Raw genomic sequence first — 23,860 nt, forward strand, 5'->3', positions numbered from 1 at the left:
GTTAACTACCGACAAAATCAACCAAAACCCATCTATATACAGGCCCAAAGACAAAGTTATCTTTTGTGAATAGATATTCGGTCTATATCAAGTGAGCAAGCATTCATAATAACCAACGAGGGACGCGACACTATCCAGCTAGCAGGACTGGATTCTTATAGAGGGCAGTACTTAAAAAACTCGGCACTTAATGCTGAGCGATCTCGACTAGAAGAGGAAATAGCCCATCTAAACTACCTTCTTGTGGCTCACAAGGATTGTTATGGCGCTTCGCAGGTCTGCACGCACTCCGTGCACCTAGGGCCCCCTCAAAATACAGCAGTAAGCGAGGCCTCTTCCCGTTAAGACTGCAAAACTTACTAAACTGCTAGACATGCAATTTTGCCAAAAATAGAACAATCCCGAAGGTTACTAATTCTACCAGTAAAATCGAATAAATCATTTTGTGGACTCGGTAAGCAATCGCACCTCAAGGCTATTTCCCCTGGCGCAGCATGCAATTGCTGAATAGCTTATTTCGGCTGGCCGCTGGCTAACGAAACCGGCATAGATTCCATCTCCGTATAGTCTATGCAAAAACTCTTCCACACTCAGATTCCCGAATACTTTCGGGGCTAAATGGCCGTCAAGATTAGCCCCCGACCGAGCGGCCCGTTCCTTGATGGAAGTTATGGATTTTAGGAGAAGCCACCTCGCTGATACTACTACTTCAGACCCCTTCATAGTCAAGATGGCGTCTCGCTGGTTTGAGAGAGTCGAATCTAAGGTCAAAAGGCTATTGCAGCTTGCTCCCTAGGAATCCGCCTCGGCCCCTTCACCACCATTACCTTCGCCGATATCGTTAATTGCGTGTCACGAGGAGCGGCATAGGCAGGGCGAGAGGGCGATAGCATCACGCCTTTGGCAGTCGCTGCTAGTTTAATCCCTGAATTAGGCAATCGGATTTACTGTTATTTCGGTAGCGAGATTTTGCACAATGCAAGCCGGCCCCGTGACGCAAATGGTGAGGTCATTATCAAGAGGGGTTATGGCCCCCTCCACGATGGGCAGTCTGCCAAGATTTACTCCTGGCAACTTCACCTACATCTGTTTCTTTCACAAGCTAGCGAACAGACGATTTCGCGTCCAGCTCAATTGCTTCCTTGAATTGGTTTCCAAATCAACAAAGACGCTACTATAAACAAATCTCGTCAATGATCATTCTGAATCCTTGAACAAAGAATTAAAAAGGCGGGGTACGATTCTCGTAACTCCCCATTCCACCGCTGCGCGAGCTATTATGTCTAATCAGCCTACCAGGCAATTACATGATGGGTGAAGGAGGATCTATGGCAGTCGATTCCATAAGAAATAGACTAGGCGTCGACGCTTTCAATACACTATCCATTTCCTCCAATCCTTTTCGGGAGCAATGGTATTCAATGGACCAGCGAGCCCTTCCTCAGTCGGCGGAAGGAGGCATTTTGCCGAGCGTTTACAGGCAAAGTGAATTCTTGTTCAATGATTCCATGCCTACCTCCCCAACCAGCTCCCTGGATCGCTTGAGTGATCCATATCCTGCCGCCACCTTCACGGCTACACTCACAGTCTTTCAGACACCATTTCCTCAAACATCCCACCAGTTAGGCATCCTATCTCCGCCCTTAACGACTAAAAAAGAGGAGCGTCAAAAGCAGAAGCGCTGCTCAAATAAAAGTTCAGCTCGCAAATCTTTAAGACAAGATTCCTCTCGAGACAGTAAAGCCAATACAGCAACGGGAGGAGGAGGTACTGGCCATTCAAACAGACCTTGCGGTACCCACGGCCACCATGGTACTGAGCACTCGGACCAACAGGGCAAGAAACATAGCCAATATACAAAAGAAAGTAATCGTATTGCATCCAGCAAATTCCGAGCTAAGAAGCGAGAATATATGCTAAGAGTCCAGTCAGAGGAGCAAGAGATGGAACGAACCAATCACGACCTATCCGTCTGCGTAGCTAACCTGACTCGTGAGGTCCAAGAGCTCAAGATGAAGCTTTTACAACATAACGATTGCGACTGCTCGCTTATCCATGACTACCTCGCCACAGAGGCCCAGCGCTACGTTTGTGGACTCAGTAAGCAATCGCAGCTCGAGGCTATTTCCCCTGGCGCAGCATGGCATTAAAGTACTGTAAGGAGAATAAATGTGAGAACGGGGAAGCGAATAGTGATGATCCCGCTATTTTTTTAAAACTTTTTTATTTATCTATCTATCTTAGCATATATATGCATGAGGTTCTTGTTCTTACGGAATACTCGTGCCAGCATGAGCACAGGAACCGTTCTATGTATGTAGTCGCCCTAAAAGAATGCTCTGGTCTCACGATTCGTCTATCTCCCTAGTCGCCTCGCCGCATCGTTATGTTGGCACCTTTCGGAGCGCTCCACGTGTGATGGTCGCGGTTGGCTTTATAGCGCTAGAGAGAGTGCGTGCAGGCTTGTGGAGAACCGCAGCACTTCCTATGCGCCAGAAGAATGTTTCCCAAATCAACAAGTTCCACTCGTAGTCGGGATATCTCGGCCTCTAGTACTAAGTTCTGTAGGTGGTGATCCTTATGAGAATCCAGACCTGCTAGCTGGTTACTGCTAGGCCCGTCGCGGAACATGGCAGGTCTCCAGAGTGTGTGGTCATCGGACCAGCATACGCCCACTAGATAAATTCGGCTGTGGTGGGATCAACGGTCGCTATCGGCTGTCGTTCAGGTCGTGTACTGGTGATGAACTTCTCTCGGAGTGGAGGCAGGCATAATTTTCTTTTTGGCTACAATTAGCCCTATTCCGGTTCTTAGCAGCAGTCAACCTAGCTCAGCGTTATTTCTTTCTTTCTAATTTTCTTTTCACTTTGATCTCGGAGGGTTATAGGGACTAAATAAAATTTGTATGGGAAGGGACTGCGGCGTTCTTGCCTTCTATGGCCTACTAGACCAAATGGAAACTGTCTAGCGTTGGGAATCACATTGTGTATACATATGGCCAGGAACATGCAGGAACTATATGCATTATAGCACTCCTTAGCTCGTTTAACCTATATCCTACCTATCTTAAAGTTTCCCCTACCTAGAATAGTATTATAATATTAAGCCCTCCTACGATCTTTAAGCTTTATATAGTAGTGCACTTATAGGCCTAAGCTGCCTTATTTAGGAAAGCATTAAGTAAAATGCTAATAAATCTCTACCTACCTAAGCTGCTTTTCTTCCTTTAGTTATATAAGGAAGTTATCTTTATCTTCTGAATATTTTGCCTCTCTTATAAGAGCTTGCTTAGTTGTTTTTTTTACTGTAACTAAGTGGGTAGAATCTGGACTTATACTGGCAGCCTGTGGATAATTTGCGTAAAGGGGCTACTTAAATTGGAATTAAAATGTAATCTGGCTATTTTTAATAATGCGTTTTATTAAAATATCCTTAAGTTGTTATTCCTGAAATTAAGTAAGAAATGCACTTGCATTAAGGGGAATAGATCTGGCATGCGATAATGGTTGACTGAATAAGCTGAGTGCTGATATATTATGCTCCCTTAATGAGTATGTAATAGCTCTTATAGATTGCTTCTTTTAGTGAGGATTCTAGATACTGGTAGGGGTACTATAAATTAAGCTATAAGGAGATCTAGGTGCCTTATAATGTTTGTAATAATGCTATTTATTATTAGAGTTATCTTTAGAACTATATCTCTAATTTAATAAAGGGCAATAGTCCTTATTATATATATATTTTAGAATATTAAGGTTATCCTTACTGCTAGAGCCTTTAGTATTTATATCTCTATCCTTATTTTATACTGTTTTATATATATATAAGGATCTATAATAAGAATGGCGTTAGGGTAATAACTTCTAAGATAGGAAAGACAGTAAAGAGAGTTAGGCTTTAAATAGCAATCTAGATTTAGCCTCTAAAGACTTAAACCTAGAATCGCTAGATTTATAACTAATATAATTATAATCTTACTTTTATTATAATTTAAGTAATAGGCTTTTTATAAGAGATAGAATATAGGCTTTAGAAATGGCATTATTAGGCAATATACTTATATACTCTTTACTATTATGTAATAGTATATAACCTATATCTTTAGGGCCTGCAGTAATATAACTGTATATATACATTAAAGGGGATATAGGAGTACTTTAGGCATTATTATTAAAATATTTATTAAAGAGAGAATTAACTATTATAATATCTAGCTTATTAGTGGCTTTAGTAATAAGCTATTCTTTATTTAATATACTTTAATATAACTAACTTCTAGGGCTAGGGGGTAAGACATTAAAACTGGCATTTATATATATTACTGCATCTCTAGTAAATATATAATTTATTTAATAAGAAGATTATTAATTTAATTTAAAATTAGCAAGGGGACCTATATATAAATTATATATCTAATATTAATTATCCTCTCCTAAAGCTAGAGATACTGCTGGCATAATATTTACATTAATAGCTACCTTTAATTTAGTTAAATTATATTTAGTATTTATACTACTTATAAATAGGGTATTAAGGCTTATGCCAGAAAGGATAATAGTGTTAAAAAACCTACCTAAATAGTTTGCAATACTGGTTATAGGTGTTATATATAATTATAAGTTAATAAGATCTTAACTTTTATTATTACTTTTATCTTCTATATTAGAATTATTATTAGAAGAAATCTAAATAGCATTGCCTTTAAATTTCCTATCAGCCAATAAGACTGCCTCTTTATTGCTTAGAGATATAGCAACTACTTAAGAATCAAGAGAAGTAAAGCTCTACAGCAGTATCTACTACTTAGCACCAGAGGATATTAAAATCATATTTAAGTTACCGTATATATAGAAGTCAAGCAATAAGGCAGTTACTCTAGCAGGATGGTAAAGCTAAAATAGGCAGAAGTTATCTAGCTTATATACTTACAGCTAAATCATATAAATCCTATTATTTAAAGGAGCTTAGCCTAATATATTACTGCCATTTTGCCTTTTCTCCAAATCCAGGTTAAGTTAAATAGAGGCAAAAAGTAACTACTTTCCATTATGCCAATTATTTTACTGCCAGGCCACACCAATGCAGCTATGCTAAATAGATAATTCCCTCCTTACCTTATCTTCTTATATATCATTAAGGATCCACATCACTTACTAATAAGGTAAAGTCCTTAAGATGCCATATAAGGCAGGTCTTAATAGCTATTAATCTATATATAAAAAATATATAATCTCTAGTTAGTTAAATAGTATTAGGAATTAGAGTTTCTAGCAGTATTAGCTTTTCTATTTAACTATTATAAAGCTTAATTTTACGCCTATATATATTAATTATTATAGTTAGGAAACTTTTAAGCTATTTAAAGAGCTTAAAATGCCATTATAAATATCTTATAATTCTATAATAGTAAGACTAATAGAGGTTATATATATATAATATAAATAGCTTACTGTAATATACCTGCCCCTCTTCTCCTCTCCTCCTCCTTCTTACCTAATTATCCCTTTTAGTATACTAACTTACCCTATTTTTAAAATAGCTAAGCTATTTTAATCTATATAGAAATAGGTAAGCTAAAGACTAATAAAAAGTAATTAAAGAACTTCTGCCTAAGTAGCAGATAGTCTTAATAACCCCTAAATAGGGGGTTAATAACTTAAGGCCTATTAAGTAACCTGTAATTAAATACTTTACCTGCTCTACCTGCTAAAGGAACTAATCAGGAAGCAATTTTATACCAGAGGCCTCTTAAGCCACCTATACCTAGCTTAAAAGGCAAGTTCTAGATAGTACCATCCTCTATTATATTATACAGCAGGGAAGATTAACAGGCCACTGCAGCATTTCTGTTATTAAATAGGCATTAACTAGAGGCCTTATATAGGAAAATATTGCCATAAGATACTCTACTACTACTTAAGAAGTATTATACCTTTATAAGGCAATTTAATCTAGAGAATACTCTTTAGACTGTTAGTATTATTAAATTCTAAAAGAAGAAGGCAGTAAAGAAAGCTATATAAGATATAAAGTAAAGTAAGTAATAATATTAAAGGATAGAATAAAAGAAAAATATTAGAAAATATCTTATTCCTTCTGCAATCTGGCATTAAGGGTAATATAAGTAGGGTTAGGGTTAGTTATTCCCTCTAGTGAGAGAACTTTATTTTAAATCAATAAGATAATATAGAAGGATAGATACAGGAAGCTAGGCTAAAGGCAGCAATACTTATAAGAGAGAGAGAATAGTAAATATAAATAGGTAAAGTATAGAAAGAAGTAAAGGTTAAAGATATATATTTACAGGGTTAGAGATTATTTATATCTTATATATAAGAAGTTATATAATATACAGTTAGGTAGGTATACAGTATATATATCTTACCTATTTAGGTAGTGCTGCTAAACTAGAGGCAGTAGCAGCATATCTGTAATTACTATAAAAATTAGCTATATATATTTATTTAATATATCTCTTTATTTTATATATATAATTAATATATAAAATACAATATTATTAATAATATATAAAGTAGGCTAAATTTAAAGATTAGTTTTAATAAAGATATCTTTTTATTATTTAAAAATCTATTTGTTTTTTTCCCTTACTATTAGCCTTATAAGGCTATTAAGCTTCTAACTTTATATATAAAGACTTAAATAATAAGGCCCCTATAGTAGGCCTGTATCTTAAAGGTTAAAATTGTATAAGGTTTATCTACCCTAATGGCGCAATTGCTGCCTTAATTAAGCAGTATTAATACTGCCTCTTAATAGCTATATTAGCCTTCTTCCTTTACCCTACCTAAAAGATCTTAGATTGACCTTTTCAATTAGGCTAAGTCTATCACAAAGTGCGTTCCCTAACCTGACTATTAGTTATAGTTACTAATATTAATTATAGCTACTGTTATAATATTATGTAATAGCCTGTAGGCTAATTAGGCCTATTATATAACTAATTATAACCTTATTAATATAATTAAATTAGTGCTAATAGAAGCTATAGGCTATAAATACTGCAAGCTTTATATAATAGCTGCAGCTATTAAAAAGAACTTCTTATTAAAGAATTAATTTAGCCTAATTAAGATAGCTATTTTTAACTATACCTTAATTAATATAATTAGTTATATAGATTTAGATATCCTATTTTATATAATATCTCTAAACTGGCTAGCTAAAGAGCTATTATAACTAAGGGACCTAGAAGAAGCTATAAGGTAAGGCAGGACCTTAATAACTAACTAGATTACCTTCCTAACTGCCTTTTTAGGTAACTTAACTGCCTATAAAGAGTAACTATAAAATGTAATTATTAAGGCCAAATGTATACTTAGCTTCCTCCTGCTTATATAGAGGTTAACAGGCCGGTTATAGTCTAAGACTATAAAAGTAAAGCTAAGATATATATCTATAAATAGAGTTCTGGGATAAATGTAGGGTAATGGCAGGGTTCTATAAAGGTTTAAAGGAATTAGGTTGACTTTTATGTAAGTTAGTTGGCGAAAGTTAAATTGACCTGAAGTTAATAATAACTAGCTTTATTAATTGAATATATATGCCTAGGTATATAACTAATCGACCTTATATCTGAGAGCAGTTAAAGTGATATTAGTAAAGAAGCACTGGTTTAAACTGGGGATTTAAAAATCTATAAATAAATTTACTTTTTCTATTTACTTAATAAAAGTATATATAAATAGTATTAACTCTTATTATTTTAATTATCTTTATATAGAGAATATTAGTTTTAATAATAATATAAATAATTACTAATAGTAATACTATAATATATATAGCTTATTTTTATTATATTATACTTTATAAAGAAGTAAAGTTTACTATATTCCTTAAAAGAAAGCATTTTATTACAGTCTTATAGTTATATTATATAATATATTTTAAAAGGATATTATAGTATATAATAAAAAAGATTATATAGACTACTTTAATTATAAATTAATAACTTGAGTTTTTATACTTTAAGGTATAAAGGTATTATTATATTAATAATATAATATATTTACTTAAATACTTAATTTAATAAATATTAATTTATACTTTAGGGTTAAAAATTATAGGCTACCTCTTTTAAGTAATATAACCTTTTAGTTTTACTTATTTACTTTATATAAATATTTAGAGCTATATATTTTAGCTTTATTAGCCTACTTTTAAATCCTTTTTTAGTACTATAACCTAAAGCTAACCTAACTTCTAGCACTTCTAGAAATTAAGGTTATATACCTTTTATAAATTTTTTTAATAAGTTTTTAGATTTTATCCTTATTTAGGTAGCTATTAATTTAATAGTTACTTTACTTAAGTTTAATATATTTCTTTTTAAGCTTAATAATCTTTAAATTAAATAGGAGATTTATTTATACCTCCTTAAGGACTATATTTATAGTAGCTTAAGAATTATATATAAGACTTATATAGGTAAATAGCTAGAATAATTAATTCTACTTCTCTTTCTTTAAAAATGCATTTTAAAGATTAAAGTTAGCAATCTTATTAAGGTAAGTATAGTAAAATATCCTAAATAAAGGGTTATAATGTATTATTTAATTATATATTAAATTTAATATATCTCTTAAAAGGAATAAGTTAAATTAAATAGTATTTTTATTTATATAAATAGTAATAAATATAGAAAAATAAATTATTAATAGTATTACTAGTATCTCTTTAGGCAAATTTAAGTATTTATAGCTTTTTATATCTAGAGTTAAAACTTTATTTACTTAAGTTATCTTAAAGCTTAAAGTATAGTATAGCCTTATCTTTAAATAGGGTTATGCTATAATATTAATAAAAGACTAAAGTTTTTATTTTTAAGACCTTTTAGTAAAGTAAAATAGAATCCTTAAAGGATAAAGGCTTTACTTTAAATATAATAGATATAGTTATTATATTTAATATATTAAAGGTATTATTATATAGAGTAAGAGTAATAATTATAGAAATAGTATAAAAGATAAGCTTTTTAATAAAAATAAAGAAAAAGATAGTTTTATAAAAAGATTATTAATATATTAATATAAATATATTATATTTTAAAAACTACTTATAGCCTTAACTTATTATTAGCTTCTTTATAATAAATAAACTTAATAGCTATAGCTAAAATATACTATTTAATAATAAAGTATTATATAATTATTATTTAAATATCTTTATAGTAAAGAGCCTTAAGGCAATTATATTTAGCAGTTTTCTATATAAAAAGGCTTTTAATTAGCTTTATATTTTTATTAAATAGTAATACTATAACTTTATTATTACCTAAAGGCTAAGGCTAGGTAACCTTATAGCTAAAGAGTTCTTTTAAAAACCTATCTTTTAGCTTCTTTTATTTACTATTTATTAGCTTAATGGGCTATATATTAATATAGTATAAAAGCTAGTAATAACTAGCTAAATTAATATAATAATATTTACTAAAAAAGATAGATATATTAAAGGCTATATTAAATATTAAAAAGATATATAGGTTATTAATATTAAGTATTAACTTATTACTAATATTTAGTATATAATAGCTAAAGTAAGAGATATAAACATAATAATAGTACTAACTATAAATTAATATAAAGTTAACTTTCTCTTTAAATAAATAAGCTATAATATACCTTATATATCTTTTTAGTATTATTTTAGTTTAAGTAATATTTATTAATAATTATATAAAGCTATTAAAATTATTAAATATACTTCTTAATATTACCCTATAATATAATTTTATATTATTTATATATATAGAAAATAAAATTTTATACTATTTAGTAATTAAGATTTTAAATTATTACCCTTTAATTACTTACTTTTAGTTTACTATAATACCTAAAGAAAAATAAATATAAAAAGAGAATAGTAATAATATAGCTTTATATATTATATCTATTTTTTAAAATATATTATTAATATTAATTTTAGTTTTATTAAAGTATTTTAATTTAATAAAAAAGATATTAATTAACTGTACTTAATATATAATATACTTCTTAATTAAAAGTATTAACTTTTATTTTATAGCTTACTTTTAGTTTTCCTAAATAGTAAAACTTTAAAGAAAGGTAATACTATTTTTATATTAACTGCCTATAATAATAAATTAAAATATAATTATTATATTAATAGATATTTAATTAAAGAAGATAAGGTATAAATAATTAACTTAAAGCTGGCTTAAGTAGTTATAAATAAGAAAGAAAGGGAAGGCTATTAAAAGTTAAGATAGTACTGCTATTTATAGATTAAAAAGGCTATAAAAGCTTAAGTATGCCTATTTTAGGTATTAATAAGGGTATTAGGCTTATTATAAATAGTAATAAGAAATAGAAAATAGATAAATATTAAGGCTAAAATTAAAATATTAATTAATAATAAGGGCTAAATAGAAGAGATAGAAACCTATACTTTTAGCTAGATATCTATTTAGAGGTATCTTTATAGCCCTACTATATTAATATAAGGTATAGGCAGGTTATCTATATAGAGGCAGGCTGGCTAAGTATATAATACCTGGCCTGTAACCTTCTATTATTAGACTTTCTGTATTGCCTATGCCTTTTAAAATAGTAATACTTTCTGTCTAAAATGGCAGCTTTAGTAGTACTTTCTCTATTTAAGAAGTAAAATATTTTTAAAATTAAGTTTATATTTCTTTTTTTCATTCTTTATAAATAATTTTCTTAATAATATTTATTTTCTATATTTATTAATATATTTAAAGTTTTAATTAAAATATTTAATAAAGTTTAATAAATAGTATTATTAAATTATTATAAAAATATTTAATAAGGTCTAATAGATATTATTACTAAATTATTATAAAAATAAAGTATTTCCTTAAACACTTTTATATTATTAAATAATTACTTCTTTAATCTTATAGCTAATACTAGTCTAGAAGTGTTTTAAAATAATTTCTTTAATAAAGAAATTTCACTAATAGTTATAAAACAGGCATTTATTATAAGACTTATATATACTAAGTAAAATAAATTTTACTTTAGTCATTACCCCAAACTACATTACAGACCTATATAATAAGGGGTGGCCTGTGTTCCTGCACTAGGTACTTTGCTTTTCCTTTGCTGCCCAGTTAAATCCTGACCAACGGGCTTCATTCTGCACATCCTCATCTATAACTTCGAGATCGAGCAGGTCAATCATTCTCATGATACTTTGCTGTACCATGTCATCGATAGAACTCGGTCTTGTGTAAAAAGCCATCACTGGCGGGAACACCACAGCTCCGGTCTTGGTTACTTCAAGCATGTTCTCCAAGTAAATGCTCGTTAATGGCGTTTCTCTGGCCACTAGAACAAGCCTCCTTCTCTCCTTCAATGTCACACTTGCCGCTCGTACAATGAGGTCATTATCGTAGCCCATTCGTATGCCTGCTAATGTCTTCATACTGCATGGAACTACAATCATGCCATCCGTGCGAAAGGAGCCAGATGATAGTGAGGCTGAGACATCTAGCGATGAGTGCGTGACACAAGCAAGAGACTCAAGGTACAAAGCTGTGTTATTTGGAGCTTCAAGTTCGTATTTGAGTGTTGCCCCTCCCCATTTTGACATGATGAGATGCGTCTCAACCTCGAGTTCCCGAAGACGTTTGAGGAGAGCAGCTGCCAAGGGAGAACCAGTCGCTCCTGTAACAGCGACAACGATGCGTTTCCGACGGCCATTGTGCCTGGCGAAGGATGATTGGGAGCGCACTTGAACTGGTAAGTGATGAGCCAGTGAAAGGCTTAGGAAATCATGTCTATTGAAACGGCTTAAGGGGCGAATAAGACTGCGCATCTTAGCAGAATGGAACTTGACTGAAGGCCTTGAGAAGTTGGTGATGTGATGAGGAGTTTAGTAGTTTGTTCGAGCCGGCATAAATCGCAAGTCGGATTACTTGGCATCCTGTACACGCATCCAAAAGCTGCAATCCTTGTACGGGTAACAGAGCCGATCAGCTTAAAGAGAAAAATACAGTAAGCCCTTAGATGCAGTTTAGTCAGAGATTACAAACCGGCCATTCATTACTCTGATAGTTACTTGATTGCAGCGTGCAACGGTGTAAGCACTATAATAGAATGGTGTGCGGATCTTGCATCATTCCAAGATTTACAAGGCTCAAGGCGAACGCCACATCTCACAGTCCTGCTTTTATACGAAATCGGCATCGGTATTCTCTATTTTGAATCTCCATTCTTGAGGGACAACAGGTTTTGTCGGCTAGAATAATTCAACATTGCCTTTCGGACATCTTGCTAACAATTGACTTCTAAGTTCTCTGTTGATCCAAGTCCACAGGCTACGAGGGATCAACATTTCAAAGTGCCTAATGAATCACCTGAAATGTGCTTTACAGACAGTTTCGATGCTTTAATTGTAACCCCACCAGGCTGATATGGCTTGAGACGAAGTCCGAGCAGTATGGAGGGCTAAGAGCAATGAAGTGATTAGACGTCTGCTATGCTGTGATTTCGGGTAATCGGGACGGCTTCACGATCAAGATCAGACTTATCACATTGTGGCTTGCTTAAAGATAACAGATCGTTGCAGTAGTGCTTAATAACATGCTTGCTAAAGCTGACTACACCATATTGCCAGATCCGTGACGAGGCGGCCGATAAGTGCTTCACCCGCTTAAAACCCGCGAGTAGCCAACGAAACGATGTGCCTTACGGGAGCATCGTATCTCAAACTGGAACCCGTTTAATCCTCGATCAAGATCATGCAGCAGCTTCATCCTACCTTGAGAAACAGGCTCCTCGCGAGCCGTGGATTGCGTCGGTCGCTATCTGGGGGCAACAGTTCTTCCCCAGCGCACCTCGACTTTCGAGCCTTTGTTGACACTTTGCGAGAGAACAATGACTTGACCGATATCACTTCTGAAGTTGATCCCAAGCTTGAAGTTGCAGCTGCCATCCGTCTGGCATATGAACAGCGCACCAAGACACCGTTGTTCCACAATGTGAAGGGGGAAAAGGACGGCCTGTTTCGCATCCTGGGTGCACCAGCTGGCTTCTCCAGTGACTCAAAGTATCCTTACCGACGTCTGGCAGAGCACCTTGCTCTTCCAAAAGATGCTGGTGTGACAGATGTCATTGACAAGATGCTATCGGCAAAAAGAGAACGGCCGCTGCCTCCAGTTCATGTATCCACTGGGCCGTGCAAAGAAAACATCATTATGGGCGGCGATGTTGATCTCACCAAGCTGCCCGCTCCTCTTCTGAACAAGGCCGATGGAGGGAACTACATCCAGACATTGGGGATCAACATCATACCACATCCAACAGAGCCATGGACAAACTGGTCTATCGCAAGGGCAATGGTTTATGATAAGACGCGAATGGTGGGTCTTATCATGAAGCCACAGCATATAGCTAGGATATTTGAAGAGTGGAAAAAGACCGGCAACGATGTTCCGTATGCCATCGCCCTGGGTGCTCCTCCGATCGCTACCATGGCAGCTAGTATGTCCCTACGTTCTGGTGTCTCAGAGTCCGAATACGTCGGCGCACTTTGCGGATCACCATTAGAGCTAGTCAAGTGTGAAACCAACAACATGTACGTCCCAGCTACAAGCGAAATTGTCCTAGAAGGCACGATTTCTATCACAGATACTGCCAAAGAGGGCCCTTTCGGCGAGATGCATGGCTACAGCTTTCTTGATGAGAACTCTCAGCAACCTCTGTATACTGTCAAAGCCATCACCTATCGTAACAACCCAATTCTACCAGTTTGTGTACCTGGACGCGCGAACCTTGGCCCAGATGAGACACATACCATGATTGGAACACTTGCCTCTGCTGAAATTCGCCACTTGCTTCAACAGCACGGTTTGCCAGTGACTCAAGTCTTTGCCTTGTTCGAGACACAGGTCATTTGGGCGGCTGTACAAGTCGACCGCAAGAAGCTCGCCGAAATGAAGACAAACGCCAAAGACTTGTGCACCAAGATTGGAGATCTCGTGTTCCACAACAAGTGCGGCATGCAAATCCACCGTTTGCTAGTAGTCGGAGAGGATATCAACCCTTTCGACATGCATGATGTCACTTGGGCTTTTGCAACGAGATGTAGACCAACGATGGATGAGTTCCATTTTGAGGATGTCCCTGCTTACCCGCTTGTGCCGTATATGTCGCACGGACCTGGGACAAAGCTCACAGGAGGAAAGGTCGTGGCCAATTGTTTGTTACCGGAAGAGTATGAAGGGAAGCAAGGCTGGGTGACTTGTGATTTTGAGAACGGATATCCTGAAGATATCAAAAAGAGAGTCTTGAGTAGACGTCAGGATTTTGGTATATAATGACTAAATTATACGAACTGTTCTACCAAAACCCACCATTGATCGTCATTCCTTTGTGATGGCATCAAAGACCACTCAGCTCCAACGCAACGAGTCATCAGCTCGTTCTTTACAATCGGGTCCTAAAGTTAAAATAAGTCTATATCAACTACATAATACTGTTAAGTTTATAGCGTGTACTTAAAGTCAGGTCGCAGGTCACCTTGAACCCACTTTTGTTCATCTGACAAACTGTCCCATTTGGCATCCATCTTGCCAAGGCTGCGATCTCTGTTCATCTTGCGAAGTCCAAGATGCATCAAGATAGATCCACCGAGTAGGAAAACCACCAGATAGCCAAAGACAACCCCATGTCCCGTGTAGTATCGGGGCTTTTCACGAAGCAGGTAGATGTTTGATGATACCACGCCATTTAAATTGCCCCAGCCAACCACTACTCCCAGCACAAAGGCACGCTTCAGCGACCCCTCAGTATTATTGTTCAACCAGGAGAGAGTGTTGGGCACAGTAGGGTAAATGCCTGCTGCACCGAGGAATACACCCACATATTGCACTGTCGGGTTGGACGTCGCTATAAGCATAGCAAAACCGGCAATGCCGAGCAGAACAATGGCTATGTTGCAGTAACCTCGGTGCCGGGTCCTGTCGCCGTAAAATCCCACACAAATAGTGAGAGCCGCTGCAACTGCATAGGGGGGCACAGAGAGAAGCTGGGCCTTGGTACCTGCATGCCCCATGCCGGCAATGATAGTCGGGAGAAACAGGGAGAAGGCATATAGAGGCGTAAGACAGCCCATATAGATAAGCATATACCCATATGTTTTCCAGTCCTTGAGGGCAGCAAACATATGTCTCTTATCGAAATCCTCCGCCGTTCGACCTTGCCGGTCCATAATTAAGCGACGTTGGATTCGGATCTGGTCATCAGGACTGAGGAAGCTTGCCGTTGCTGGCCAATCAAAGACGAGCCACCAGCACGCCAATCCGGCTACAACAGTGGCAAGGCCCTCCAATATGAAGATCCAAGCCCAACCAGGTTTCCCACCGATTCCATCCATTTTTGCAATGACTGCTGCGAGCAAGCCGCCGAAGGAGCCCGCTAGTGCAGCTGCTGAGAAAAATATAGAAGACCGGATGCCGATTTCAGAGCTCTTATACCAACAAGAGAGATAATAGTTGACTCCAGGGAAAAGTCCGGCTTCTGCCATACCAAGGAAGAAGCGAGCAGCTAGCAGGCCCTTGACGTTGGTAACAAGCCCCATAAGAGTCATTATGAGTCCCCAAGTCAGAATGATAAGGGTAAAGAATAATCGAGGCGTGATCTTCTTAAGCAGGGCATTTGTTGCAGGTTCGACGACAGCATACGAGACGAAGAAGATCGTCAATGCATTATTGTAGTCCCCTTTAACCATCCCAAGATCAATTTCAAGACCAGCTAGGCGAGCATTTCCGATATTGGTACGGTCGAGGAAGGATAGGAGATATAGAAAGGATAGCCATGGGATCAGGGCCAGATCAACCTTCCACATCAGCTTCTTTTCCTATTTTGATCCATTAGCTTAGTCGTTCCTTAGTATCGGTGCGCTGTTGATATACTTACAATAGCTTGACGCTCTTCCACCGTCTTTCCGGCATCGGGGTCTGGTAGATGAGCCAAAAGCTGGGCTCGCTCGTATTCGATGGTCGTGTTGTCGACCTTTTCAGTCTCAACGGGGAACGGCTTCTCAATATCGGCCATGACGATTGTAATTGACTTGTCCTGGACTAGATATTGAAGGAGCTTGTGACTGAAAGGTGATACCACTGCCTCTGAGATAGGTAGGGAGGTAGCTAGGGCGAAAGAATCTCCAGCAAGTTGTGCAGGGACGTTTTTATCTGTACTTTTCGGTCAGCTTAGTCGCACTTATAACACCGATGGTCGGTCTCCAGTATTGCATCCGTCTGGACCTCCATGGTCTTCATGGTGGCCCGGTTCATGCAAGGTTCCATCATTCCTCCACCTTTCTACCCCACGGGGCAATAGACTTCTACGAAGCTGGATGCTGCCCACGAGGTTAAGGTTTAGGCTGTCAACCCACTTACGAGGACACGAAACAGTGGACTTTGAGTTCCGTGTTTTCCCGTACGCCATTGTGAAGATAAATGTCATACTGAAGTACCAGTAGACTGTTGTCAATCCCATTGGAGACCTTGGAGTTCCGAGCTTCGATGGAACGCCCGAGTCGCAGGGAGACAACGGCCGCAGCAATACGCTAGAACCATTAGTCTAGCTCTAGAAAGGTTATCCGGGACCTTCGGTAACGAATAACAATTCTTCATTTGGTCACTGCGTCAAGTAAACAGCCGTGCACCAGAGATAAGGTTTTGGTTCTGTAATAACCTTGAATTAAGCTCAAGCGGAGAAGTGCGGGGTTTTCGTCTCGACCTTTGTGGACTCCAAATGATGTCTTGCTACCCCAACAAGCCCCATTCCCATGCGCCATTTTGCAATACGGAGCCTCTAATATTGGCGGACTATGATCTCCTCAGCTGGAGATGCTAGTAATTCCCTCAATGCCAAGTCTTTCTAGACCATCCTAGTGTCATATAACGGGCGTCAATTGAGCTCTGCGATGATACGGCAATGATCCATAGGAATGACGTGAAGTGGGCAGAAGGAATCCCTAGTCGCCATTAGGCAGGTCAATAAAGTCCAGATTGTACAGACCTGCTCTCATCAGAGCGTAAGCAGTAGATCCTCGCCTCATAATTGCAAGGTCATGTAGGCGGCATCATTTGCCACCAGCATGTATCGCGAAGATGCGATGCACCACGGCTTTCTGCCGACTGGCCTTACCTTTGGGATGTGGTCTCAAAGGGTCACACTCCACAAAAACCCTCAACCAGCTTTTCTTTTCCTTTCTCTTCTATTGTTTCCCACTTCTGCAGCTCTGCTCCTACTTCCCTTATATCCTTTGCCCCCTCACGCCATCTGTAGTCGATTCTATCAGTCCAAGTTCATTCCAATTCCCTCTTTGACAATCTTGGGACATTGGCAGTTTTATCGTTACCTATTCGCCGCCTCCGCCACCATCACCACCACCTCCTCCATCACAACCCCCAGACCCTCCATAATCGCCCGCTCCTCCACCAGATATATCGTCCTCTCGACCCCTTCTAATAACCCTTCTTTGTCTCCATGCATCGCGACCCAATAACAGAGTTCTTAGATCAGTCCTCTCCACTTTGGCAGCTGCATGCTTCACTGTATCAGGCACGTACTCCGTCAATGTCTCCTCCACTGATACCCCCCTTTCCAACTCTGAGGTATACTTCGATTTCCAAAGCTGCCTTGTATGTTGGAGTAGTGTACTTGCCGCTTGGGTATTCGCTGTGCGTTCTCTATCAAGGACCCAGTCTGCCTTCTCAGCCGACCAAACCCAGTAACTCGCTGGGAATAAACGATGAGTCTGCCATAGAAGATCAATCTCGAGCGTTGGAGGTATTATTCGAGAGGGTCGTGAACTTGGGTGATGAGGAGCTCTTGCTGTCTTTGGGTCTAGCTTTGACTTGTATGAGCCATCACTCTCACTCTTTGGAAGTATACTACCTAGGAGGCCAAGGAAGTTTTCGTAGTCAACTACCGAATCCCTCAGACTGTCGATAAACCCAGGTACCGAGTTCTTGACTCGAAGTATAAGCTTCCAGAAAGACACTTGTTGCTCGAGGTCTGCTCGGAGGTCTTGTAAAGATGGCCATGGCTTCAGCGTGCATGTTTCGTTGAAATGCTCATGCTGGCTTTGACTTCTACATCTTTCTTCTACCCTACAAGTTCGCATCGCTGCGTATGACTGGAGGTCCCAGACCTTGTAGCCTTGCTCCGGTACACTTGTGCGGCAGCGATCCCATTGATGCATCAGAATCACTTTTCCTTGTTGGTCCTTCGGGATGTCTTCAAGCTTTTTATCAGTTGGTGTGATCCATTTTCTATCATGACATGGTGGTCGATTAGCTTTCCCTCCCAGAATGGAGAGTCTTTTCGGCTTCCATGGTGCAGACGGCCATAGCTGATATGGCAGGTTGGAGCCGCGGCACTCGGAGCCAGACCAGCTCATCTTAGTACACTCATCCCAGGCCTTCTTTGTTCGTCTAGGACACCATTCGCCTGCCAATAATTTGGTCATAGGGAAATGCCGATGCTCCAAGCCAAAGATGCCACTGAAGTTGCGGTTACGGTTGTCGTAGATATAGTGATGAAAGCGCGAGGGTGACAGCATGTGCAGATACATAATAAGTGCGACATCCCTATTATTATCAATCAGACGATCGAATGACAAAGACACAGAGCCTACCATGGAGGCGGGTGATCATTTGGGCAGAAGCCTCGTATGTCGATGAAACGAAGATACATAGCATAACGCCATTCTGAATATGCCAATGTTTCGTCACTTATGCTGCCATCTGCATCGTTGAGGTACTGAAGGAGCTTCAGAAAGGTCTCGATCAGTTCAAGGTGTTGCTATAGACAAGGAATGAGTTTTCGATCCATTGCACCAAATAACAGTTTGTTAGCTCACAACAGCAGCGTGGCTTAAATCAGTCGGGGTCCTCGCGCAAGGATCTTCGTAGACGGTGGAAAACGGCATGGCTATGGGCAAATTTATTTTATTATGTGAAGGTACACGTACAGACTTTGGACTGGGAAATCAATGACATTAACATGCTCCGCCTTTGGTTTATATATAGAACAATCTGAGGCTGTGCGTCGATCTGATTTGCTTGGCAGCTGTATTTGGTTAGCCCAGCTGTTCGCTTCCGGACTGGGGCATATGATTAGCCAAAGCGGAACCATTCCTCACTGCGGCTTGATGATGTAGGGTAAACACGCGACTTAGGCATCTTGTCAGGCTTTTCACAAGGCACTCTTTCGTCGTCGAAGAATTAGACTGCTTTAAGTGATGAGACTCTTGTCCTATCTGAGGTGATTTACATGATAATTACCGAGATTAGCCCGACAGAGAGTTTTCCTACAAGGGATGATGTTGACATTCTGTGATGTTTTCCAACAAGTGGCGTCCGTATGCAAACTGCTCCCTTCTAGTCACACAGTATAACATGAGCAGCTGAGCTCTTGCGCAGGTAGTGAGTAACAGCCGATTCAGTTGTACCAATAGCTAACTAAGTGATCTACAAATGATGGTAAGTGTAACAAATTGCCTCCATGATACTACCGGGTATAAACAGCGCTTCTGCGGATGATAGACTTGCTCGAAACCCAAACCGGAATCACCAGCAGGTAACCAACCCAAAGAAGAGCAGCCATAGTCGCGAACTGCTTCAGTGGGCCCATACCATTCATCCAACTGATAGCTGAGTAGGATACACCAAAGGCCAGGCAATTCTTCATGACATTTACAAGGACACCGATATCTCCTGCTCGCGAAGGCATAGTGTTGACGGAATAAGTAAGCAGGACGTTTGCAGACCCTGTCAAACCAAATGCAAGGAGACTCCATCCGACACAGACAACGATCCAGTGAGCAGGGTTTTGAAGTCCATGGCCGAGAATAATGCATCCAAGAGGGCTGGCTAGTCCTCCGATAAGCATCATTGGCAGTCTACTCCTGGGATCAGGCTCCCGGGTACGTCCCTTTGTTGAGCGAATGAAGAGAAGGTCTGCAAGGTAACCGCCAACGGGGAGACCAATGAGAAGACCGATAAGAGAACCGACGTTGAGTAGACCAATCGAGCGTGAATTCCACAACAGAGGAGGTTGAGCGTAGGTGACGGCGAGGAGAATGGAGATAATGACGGTCCAGCCAATGGTTAGCCCAAAAATGTACACGGTGACGAGGACTTGGGGTGCCATGAGAAGCTGCAGCGGCTGGACCAGTGACAGGCCCATTTCCTTCCACCTCATCGGCATAAACTCGCTACTGAACGACCTCGAAATGTACTCCTTTCTGAAGTTGGCAGTAGAAATCTCTCCAGTTGTAGTTTCGGCCGGTGATGAGATGCAGATGTCCTCGACCGAGGTACTCGTAGGCTTCGGTTCGTTGACAGGCGAGCTTCCAGGTCTGGGTTGAGCCGCGTCCAGCTCTTCAATGTCGTGTGTTGTCTCAGGAAGCATCAAGATCGAAACCAAAAAGATTCAGGCCAGTCGCGATTGTCAGAATCCTCAAATACCATCTCCAGCTTCCGAAACTGACCCCAACTGCACCAGCGACCATGGGACCGACTGCGGAGCCAGCAGCGAGGAAGCCAACGTAGACGACCATGGCTCTTCCGAGCTGATGCGTGGGAAACGTCTCAGCTACGATGATGGGACCAAGAGCCTCGACGAGACCACCAGCCAATCCACCAACGATGCGTGAGTTTCGAAGGGAGTAGTAGTCAGTGGCTTCGCCGGACCAAATGTTACAGGCGATAAAGATAACGAGCGAACCGAGGACGGTGTAGCGCTTTCCGATGAGTAATGACAACGGGAGAGCGAAGAGATTCTGAAAGGGTCAGCAAATTAAAAGATCCATCAAAGATAAGACGGTGGATAACGCACAGAGAGCCCAAGAGCCAGCAGAGCATACGTTGGCAAGTTGGAGGCCTGGTCTTGCGTGCAGTGTAGCTCCTGAATGATCAACCCAAAAACGGGAGAAAGACCAGCGGCCCAGGCATTCCCAAGGAGATTGTAGAAGCTGACATTCAGCAGAACGCATATGCGCCACCAGAGCGGCCATTCCTATGAGTTGAGTCGCATTAGCATTCGTTGCCTACATGGAACCAGTGCCTGGAGGTGTTCGTACGAAAGGAGAGATAGACATTGTCAAATACACTGTCCTCGTAGCACAGTTGATGACTGACGATTGTGTCAATGACAATTGATGAGACTGATTGCAGAAAAGGAGTTGCTCACAGGGTTCGAGCCTCAATCCTTTATGCCTTCTCTTATCACTGGCCAGTACCCGATGCTGGTCTAGACCAAGCCTCGTGCCAGGATGATTCCGGCTGGGACACGCCGTCTCCCGTCTTTGCCCCGATCCCCGGAAACGATCCAGCTGTTACCCCAGAGTCTACCCCGCACGATCCCATCACTTCAATCAATGGGTGACGCGTTTTACATGGCTCGAAAACTTCATATCCTTGCATGATGGCGGTCCAACAAATCCCGCGGAGTCTTAATATCGCTTTGAACGTTGTGTCATCAAGTCCGCGGGGTCTGACCTTGGTTCCCTTGTCAGCCGTTATCTCAGGCATGGATACTCTTGAATCTGATCTAGGGGAAGCTGCAGCTGTGAGTGGGATCCTCGTAGGGCGAGTCCACGGGTAGTTCGGGAGACGATGTTCGACGTATCTTTACAGCGGTTAACAGAGGCACTGTAGCAGCCAATGCTGTTCGTGATGATACTCAAAGAGAGTGAGTATTAGGTACGGGTAAGGAGCGTGATGTAAGCATTAGCAGTAAGGTCTGTTAACTCAACATGACAGTCTCATAAGTCCAAGCTAGGCAGTATACCAGCTACCCCCACACAGTTACTAAAGGATTAGGTACCTATGCCAATGAAAACCTCCAGCTTGAACAATAGATGATTAACTCCATGATCATGCGACGTGATGTTTAAGGACGATTAAAGAAAATGCAATTGATGATAGAGCTAGGTGATATGATTACGCATGCATGATAACTGTCTGCGTCTCAACGAATTCCTTCAATCCCCATTCCGCACCAAATCTTCCAAATCCACTTTGCTTAGTTCCCCCATGAGGCAAAGTCGCTTCATCATGAACAGTAGAAGAGTTGATATGAACCGCACCGACTTGTAGTCGACGCGCCAGTTCCAATGCTGCATAATGGCTCCGTGTCCATATCGCACCTGACAACCCGTAATCACTATCGTTGACAATCTTGACCGCCTCGTCCCCGTTAGAGACCGCGACGATTCCGAGACAGGGACCGAAACTCTCTGTACGTAGGAAATCCATAGAGCTGTTAATATTATCGAGGATTGTGATAGGTATTAGGTTTGAGTCGATCTGGTGCTCTGTGGAAGACTTTGAAGATCCCTTGGCTTCTGCATCGGAGACCAAAGCTTGTACTCTCGACTGACTCCTTGGCCCGACAAGTCGATACGCCGAGCCCTTCTTGCCTTGTAGCTGTTTTGTAAGCTCTGCACGAAACTCATCTACGACATCCTTTTCCACGAGGACAAGATCTGTAGACATGCATATCTGTCCGCCCTTTACGCACAAAATTGATTAGTGAGATATCAAAAACAGTAGAAAGCAAGCTCACATTTAGTGTTGCTCCTGCGAGAGCTGCTTCTGCCGCACGACCAATGTCTGCGTCCTTCAGGACAATACAACAGTTCTTCCCACCAAGTTCCAGCAATACCGGCTTCAGAGCCCGTCCCGCTTGCTCAGCAATACTGCGCCCAACTGGTGTTGAGCCAGTGAAGTTGACCTTCCTGACGGCAGGCTCTCGAATGAGATACCCAACTACCTCGGGGGCATCTTCCGGTCGATGAAGGATAAAATTGACGACACCTGGAGGGAAGCCAGCTTTTCCAAACAACCCGGCGACGAAATAATGTGTCCTTGGACTAAGCTCAGATCCCTATAAATATTCAGATTAGTATACTATTACTGAGAATCAGGACTGGGGTCCTTACCTTGAGGATAACTGTATTTCCAGTTGCCAAAGGAGCGATCACAGCTCGAAGGGCCAAGAAGAGAGGTGAGTTCCAAGGTGCGATTCCCAGAACAACACCCAAAGGACGAGTAAACACCAAACCGTATGACCCCTCAGGTTGGGTATGCGGTATGGTGCCGCTCATACTCCCTGCTGTCAGGAGATACGCAGTCTGTTCGATCAAATCGATGCTCGTAGTGACACCGATGGATGCCCATTCATCGTCGCAATGGATCTCAGACTTCATTAGAGTTCGGACCTCATGCTCATGGTTCTTGAGGACCTAAGTTTCAGCTTCGTTAGCCATGGCACCCACAGTGGCCAAAGAGATTCAGTACCTGTGCCAATCGCAAGAGAAGACCACGTCTACGGGTCGGAGAGGTTGTGGACCAAGTTACGAATGCTTTGCTGCAACTCGCCACAGCATCCGCACAGTCAGATATACCAGCGCCCTGGAAATACCCCCCCTCAAATGATTGATGTCGTGAAGTATCATCCTCTCTTAAAACTGCAGCATCGTTGATGAGCATGGGGATACGATACCCTTGCGATCCATTGCGGAGTGCTGGTTGGCCAATAGTTGAATCCGACATCGTGTCTGAAAGAGCTTCAGTAGAATTCACAAAATCTGGAAGGCGATATCGGAAACTGAGTATCATTATGGCGAGATATCGTATTACTTGTAGTAGGGACTAACAGAAGTTTTCCGGGAGCACGCCAAGCAAAAATAATTCCGAGCCTCGGGCGCGGATCGCCAATCAGTATAGTCCGGGGTTAGGGGTAATATCGGGTCACTCCCGCTCTCCAAGCGATTGGCCAGACACCAGATCATCAGCTATCAAAAGGCATGCTAGATTCTGAAGTGAGGTGTTCCA

At 40.1% G+C, this 23,860-nt stretch overlaps 7 protein-coding genes; 2 read left to right on the top strand and 5 right to left on the bottom strand.

The window, feature by feature from the left end:
* Positions 1-1,310: 1,310 nt before the first annotated feature.
* FFUJ_06701 (uncharacterized protein) lies at positions 1,311-2,150 on the top strand (the record flags this gene model as incomplete). The annotated part of the gene is made up of 1 exon (XM_023576869.1): positions 1,311-2,150. One exon carries the CDS (start codon positions 1,311-1,313, stop codon positions 2,148-2,150), a length of 840 nt encoding a protein of 279 aa, XP_023430031.1.
* Positions 2,151-11,082: 8,932 nt separating this feature from the next.
* On the bottom strand, positions 11,083-11,820 carry FFUJ_06702 (PAD1-Phenylacrylic acid decarboxylase; the record flags this gene model as incomplete). The annotated part of the gene is made up of 1 exon (XM_023576870.1): positions 11,083-11,820. The coding sequence occupies one exon, from the start codon at positions 11,818-11,820 to the stop codon at positions 11,083-11,085; it is 738 nt and encodes a 245-aa protein (XP_023430032.1).
* Positions 11,821-12,745: 925 nt separating this feature from the next.
* Positions 12,746-14,323, top strand: FFUJ_06703 (uncharacterized protein; the record flags this gene model as incomplete). The annotated part of the gene is made up of 1 exon (XM_023576871.1): positions 12,746-14,323. One exon carries the CDS (start codon positions 12,746-12,748, stop codon positions 14,321-14,323), a length of 1,578 nt encoding a protein of 525 aa, XP_023430033.1.
* Positions 14,324-14,490: 167 nt separating this feature from the next.
* On the bottom strand, positions 14,491-16,061 carry FFUJ_06704 (related to allantoate permease; the record flags this gene model as incomplete). XM_023576873.1 has 2 exons in its annotated part: positions 14,491-15,864; positions 15,924-16,061. The coding sequence occupies 2 exons, from the start codon at positions 16,059-16,061 to the stop codon at positions 14,491-14,493; spliced, it is 1,512 nt and encodes a 503-aa protein (XP_023430034.1).
* Positions 16,062-17,373: 1,312 nt separating this feature from the next.
* On the bottom strand, positions 17,374-18,948 carry FFUJ_06705 (uncharacterized protein; the record flags this gene model as incomplete). XM_023576874.1 has 3 exons in its annotated part: positions 17,374-18,607; positions 18,655-18,821; positions 18,880-18,948. The coding sequence occupies 3 exons, from the start codon at positions 18,946-18,948 to the stop codon at positions 17,374-17,376; spliced, it is 1,470 nt and encodes a 489-aa protein (XP_023430035.1).
* Positions 18,949-19,529: 581 nt separating this feature from the next.
* Positions 19,530-21,120, bottom strand: FFUJ_06706 (related to HOL1 protein (member of major facilitator superfamily); the record flags this gene model as incomplete). XM_023576875.1 has 4 exons in its annotated part: positions 19,530-20,420; positions 20,512-20,802; positions 20,859-21,038; positions 21,103-21,120. 4 exons carry the CDS (start codon positions 21,118-21,120, stop codon positions 19,530-19,532), a joined length of 1,380 nt encoding a protein of 459 aa, XP_023431405.1.
* Positions 21,121-21,964: 844 nt separating this feature from the next.
* Positions 21,965-23,578, bottom strand: FFUJ_06707 (related to aldehyde dehydrogenase; the record flags this gene model as incomplete). XM_023576876.1 has 4 exons in its annotated part: positions 21,965-22,534; positions 22,590-22,910; positions 22,966-23,268; positions 23,324-23,578. 4 exons carry the CDS (start codon positions 23,576-23,578, stop codon positions 21,965-21,967), a joined length of 1,449 nt encoding a protein of 482 aa, XP_023430036.1.
* Between the last annotated feature and the right edge of the window lie 282 nt (positions 23,579-23,860).

The sequence above is a fragment of the Fusarium fujikuroi genome, chromosome FFUJ_chr05 (assembly GCF_900079805.1).
Source record: "Fusarium fujikuroi IMI 58289 draft genome, chromosome FFUJ_chr05".
Taxonomy (NCBI): domain Eukaryota; kingdom Fungi; phylum Ascomycota; class Sordariomycetes; order Hypocreales; family Nectriaceae; genus Fusarium; species Fusarium fujikuroi.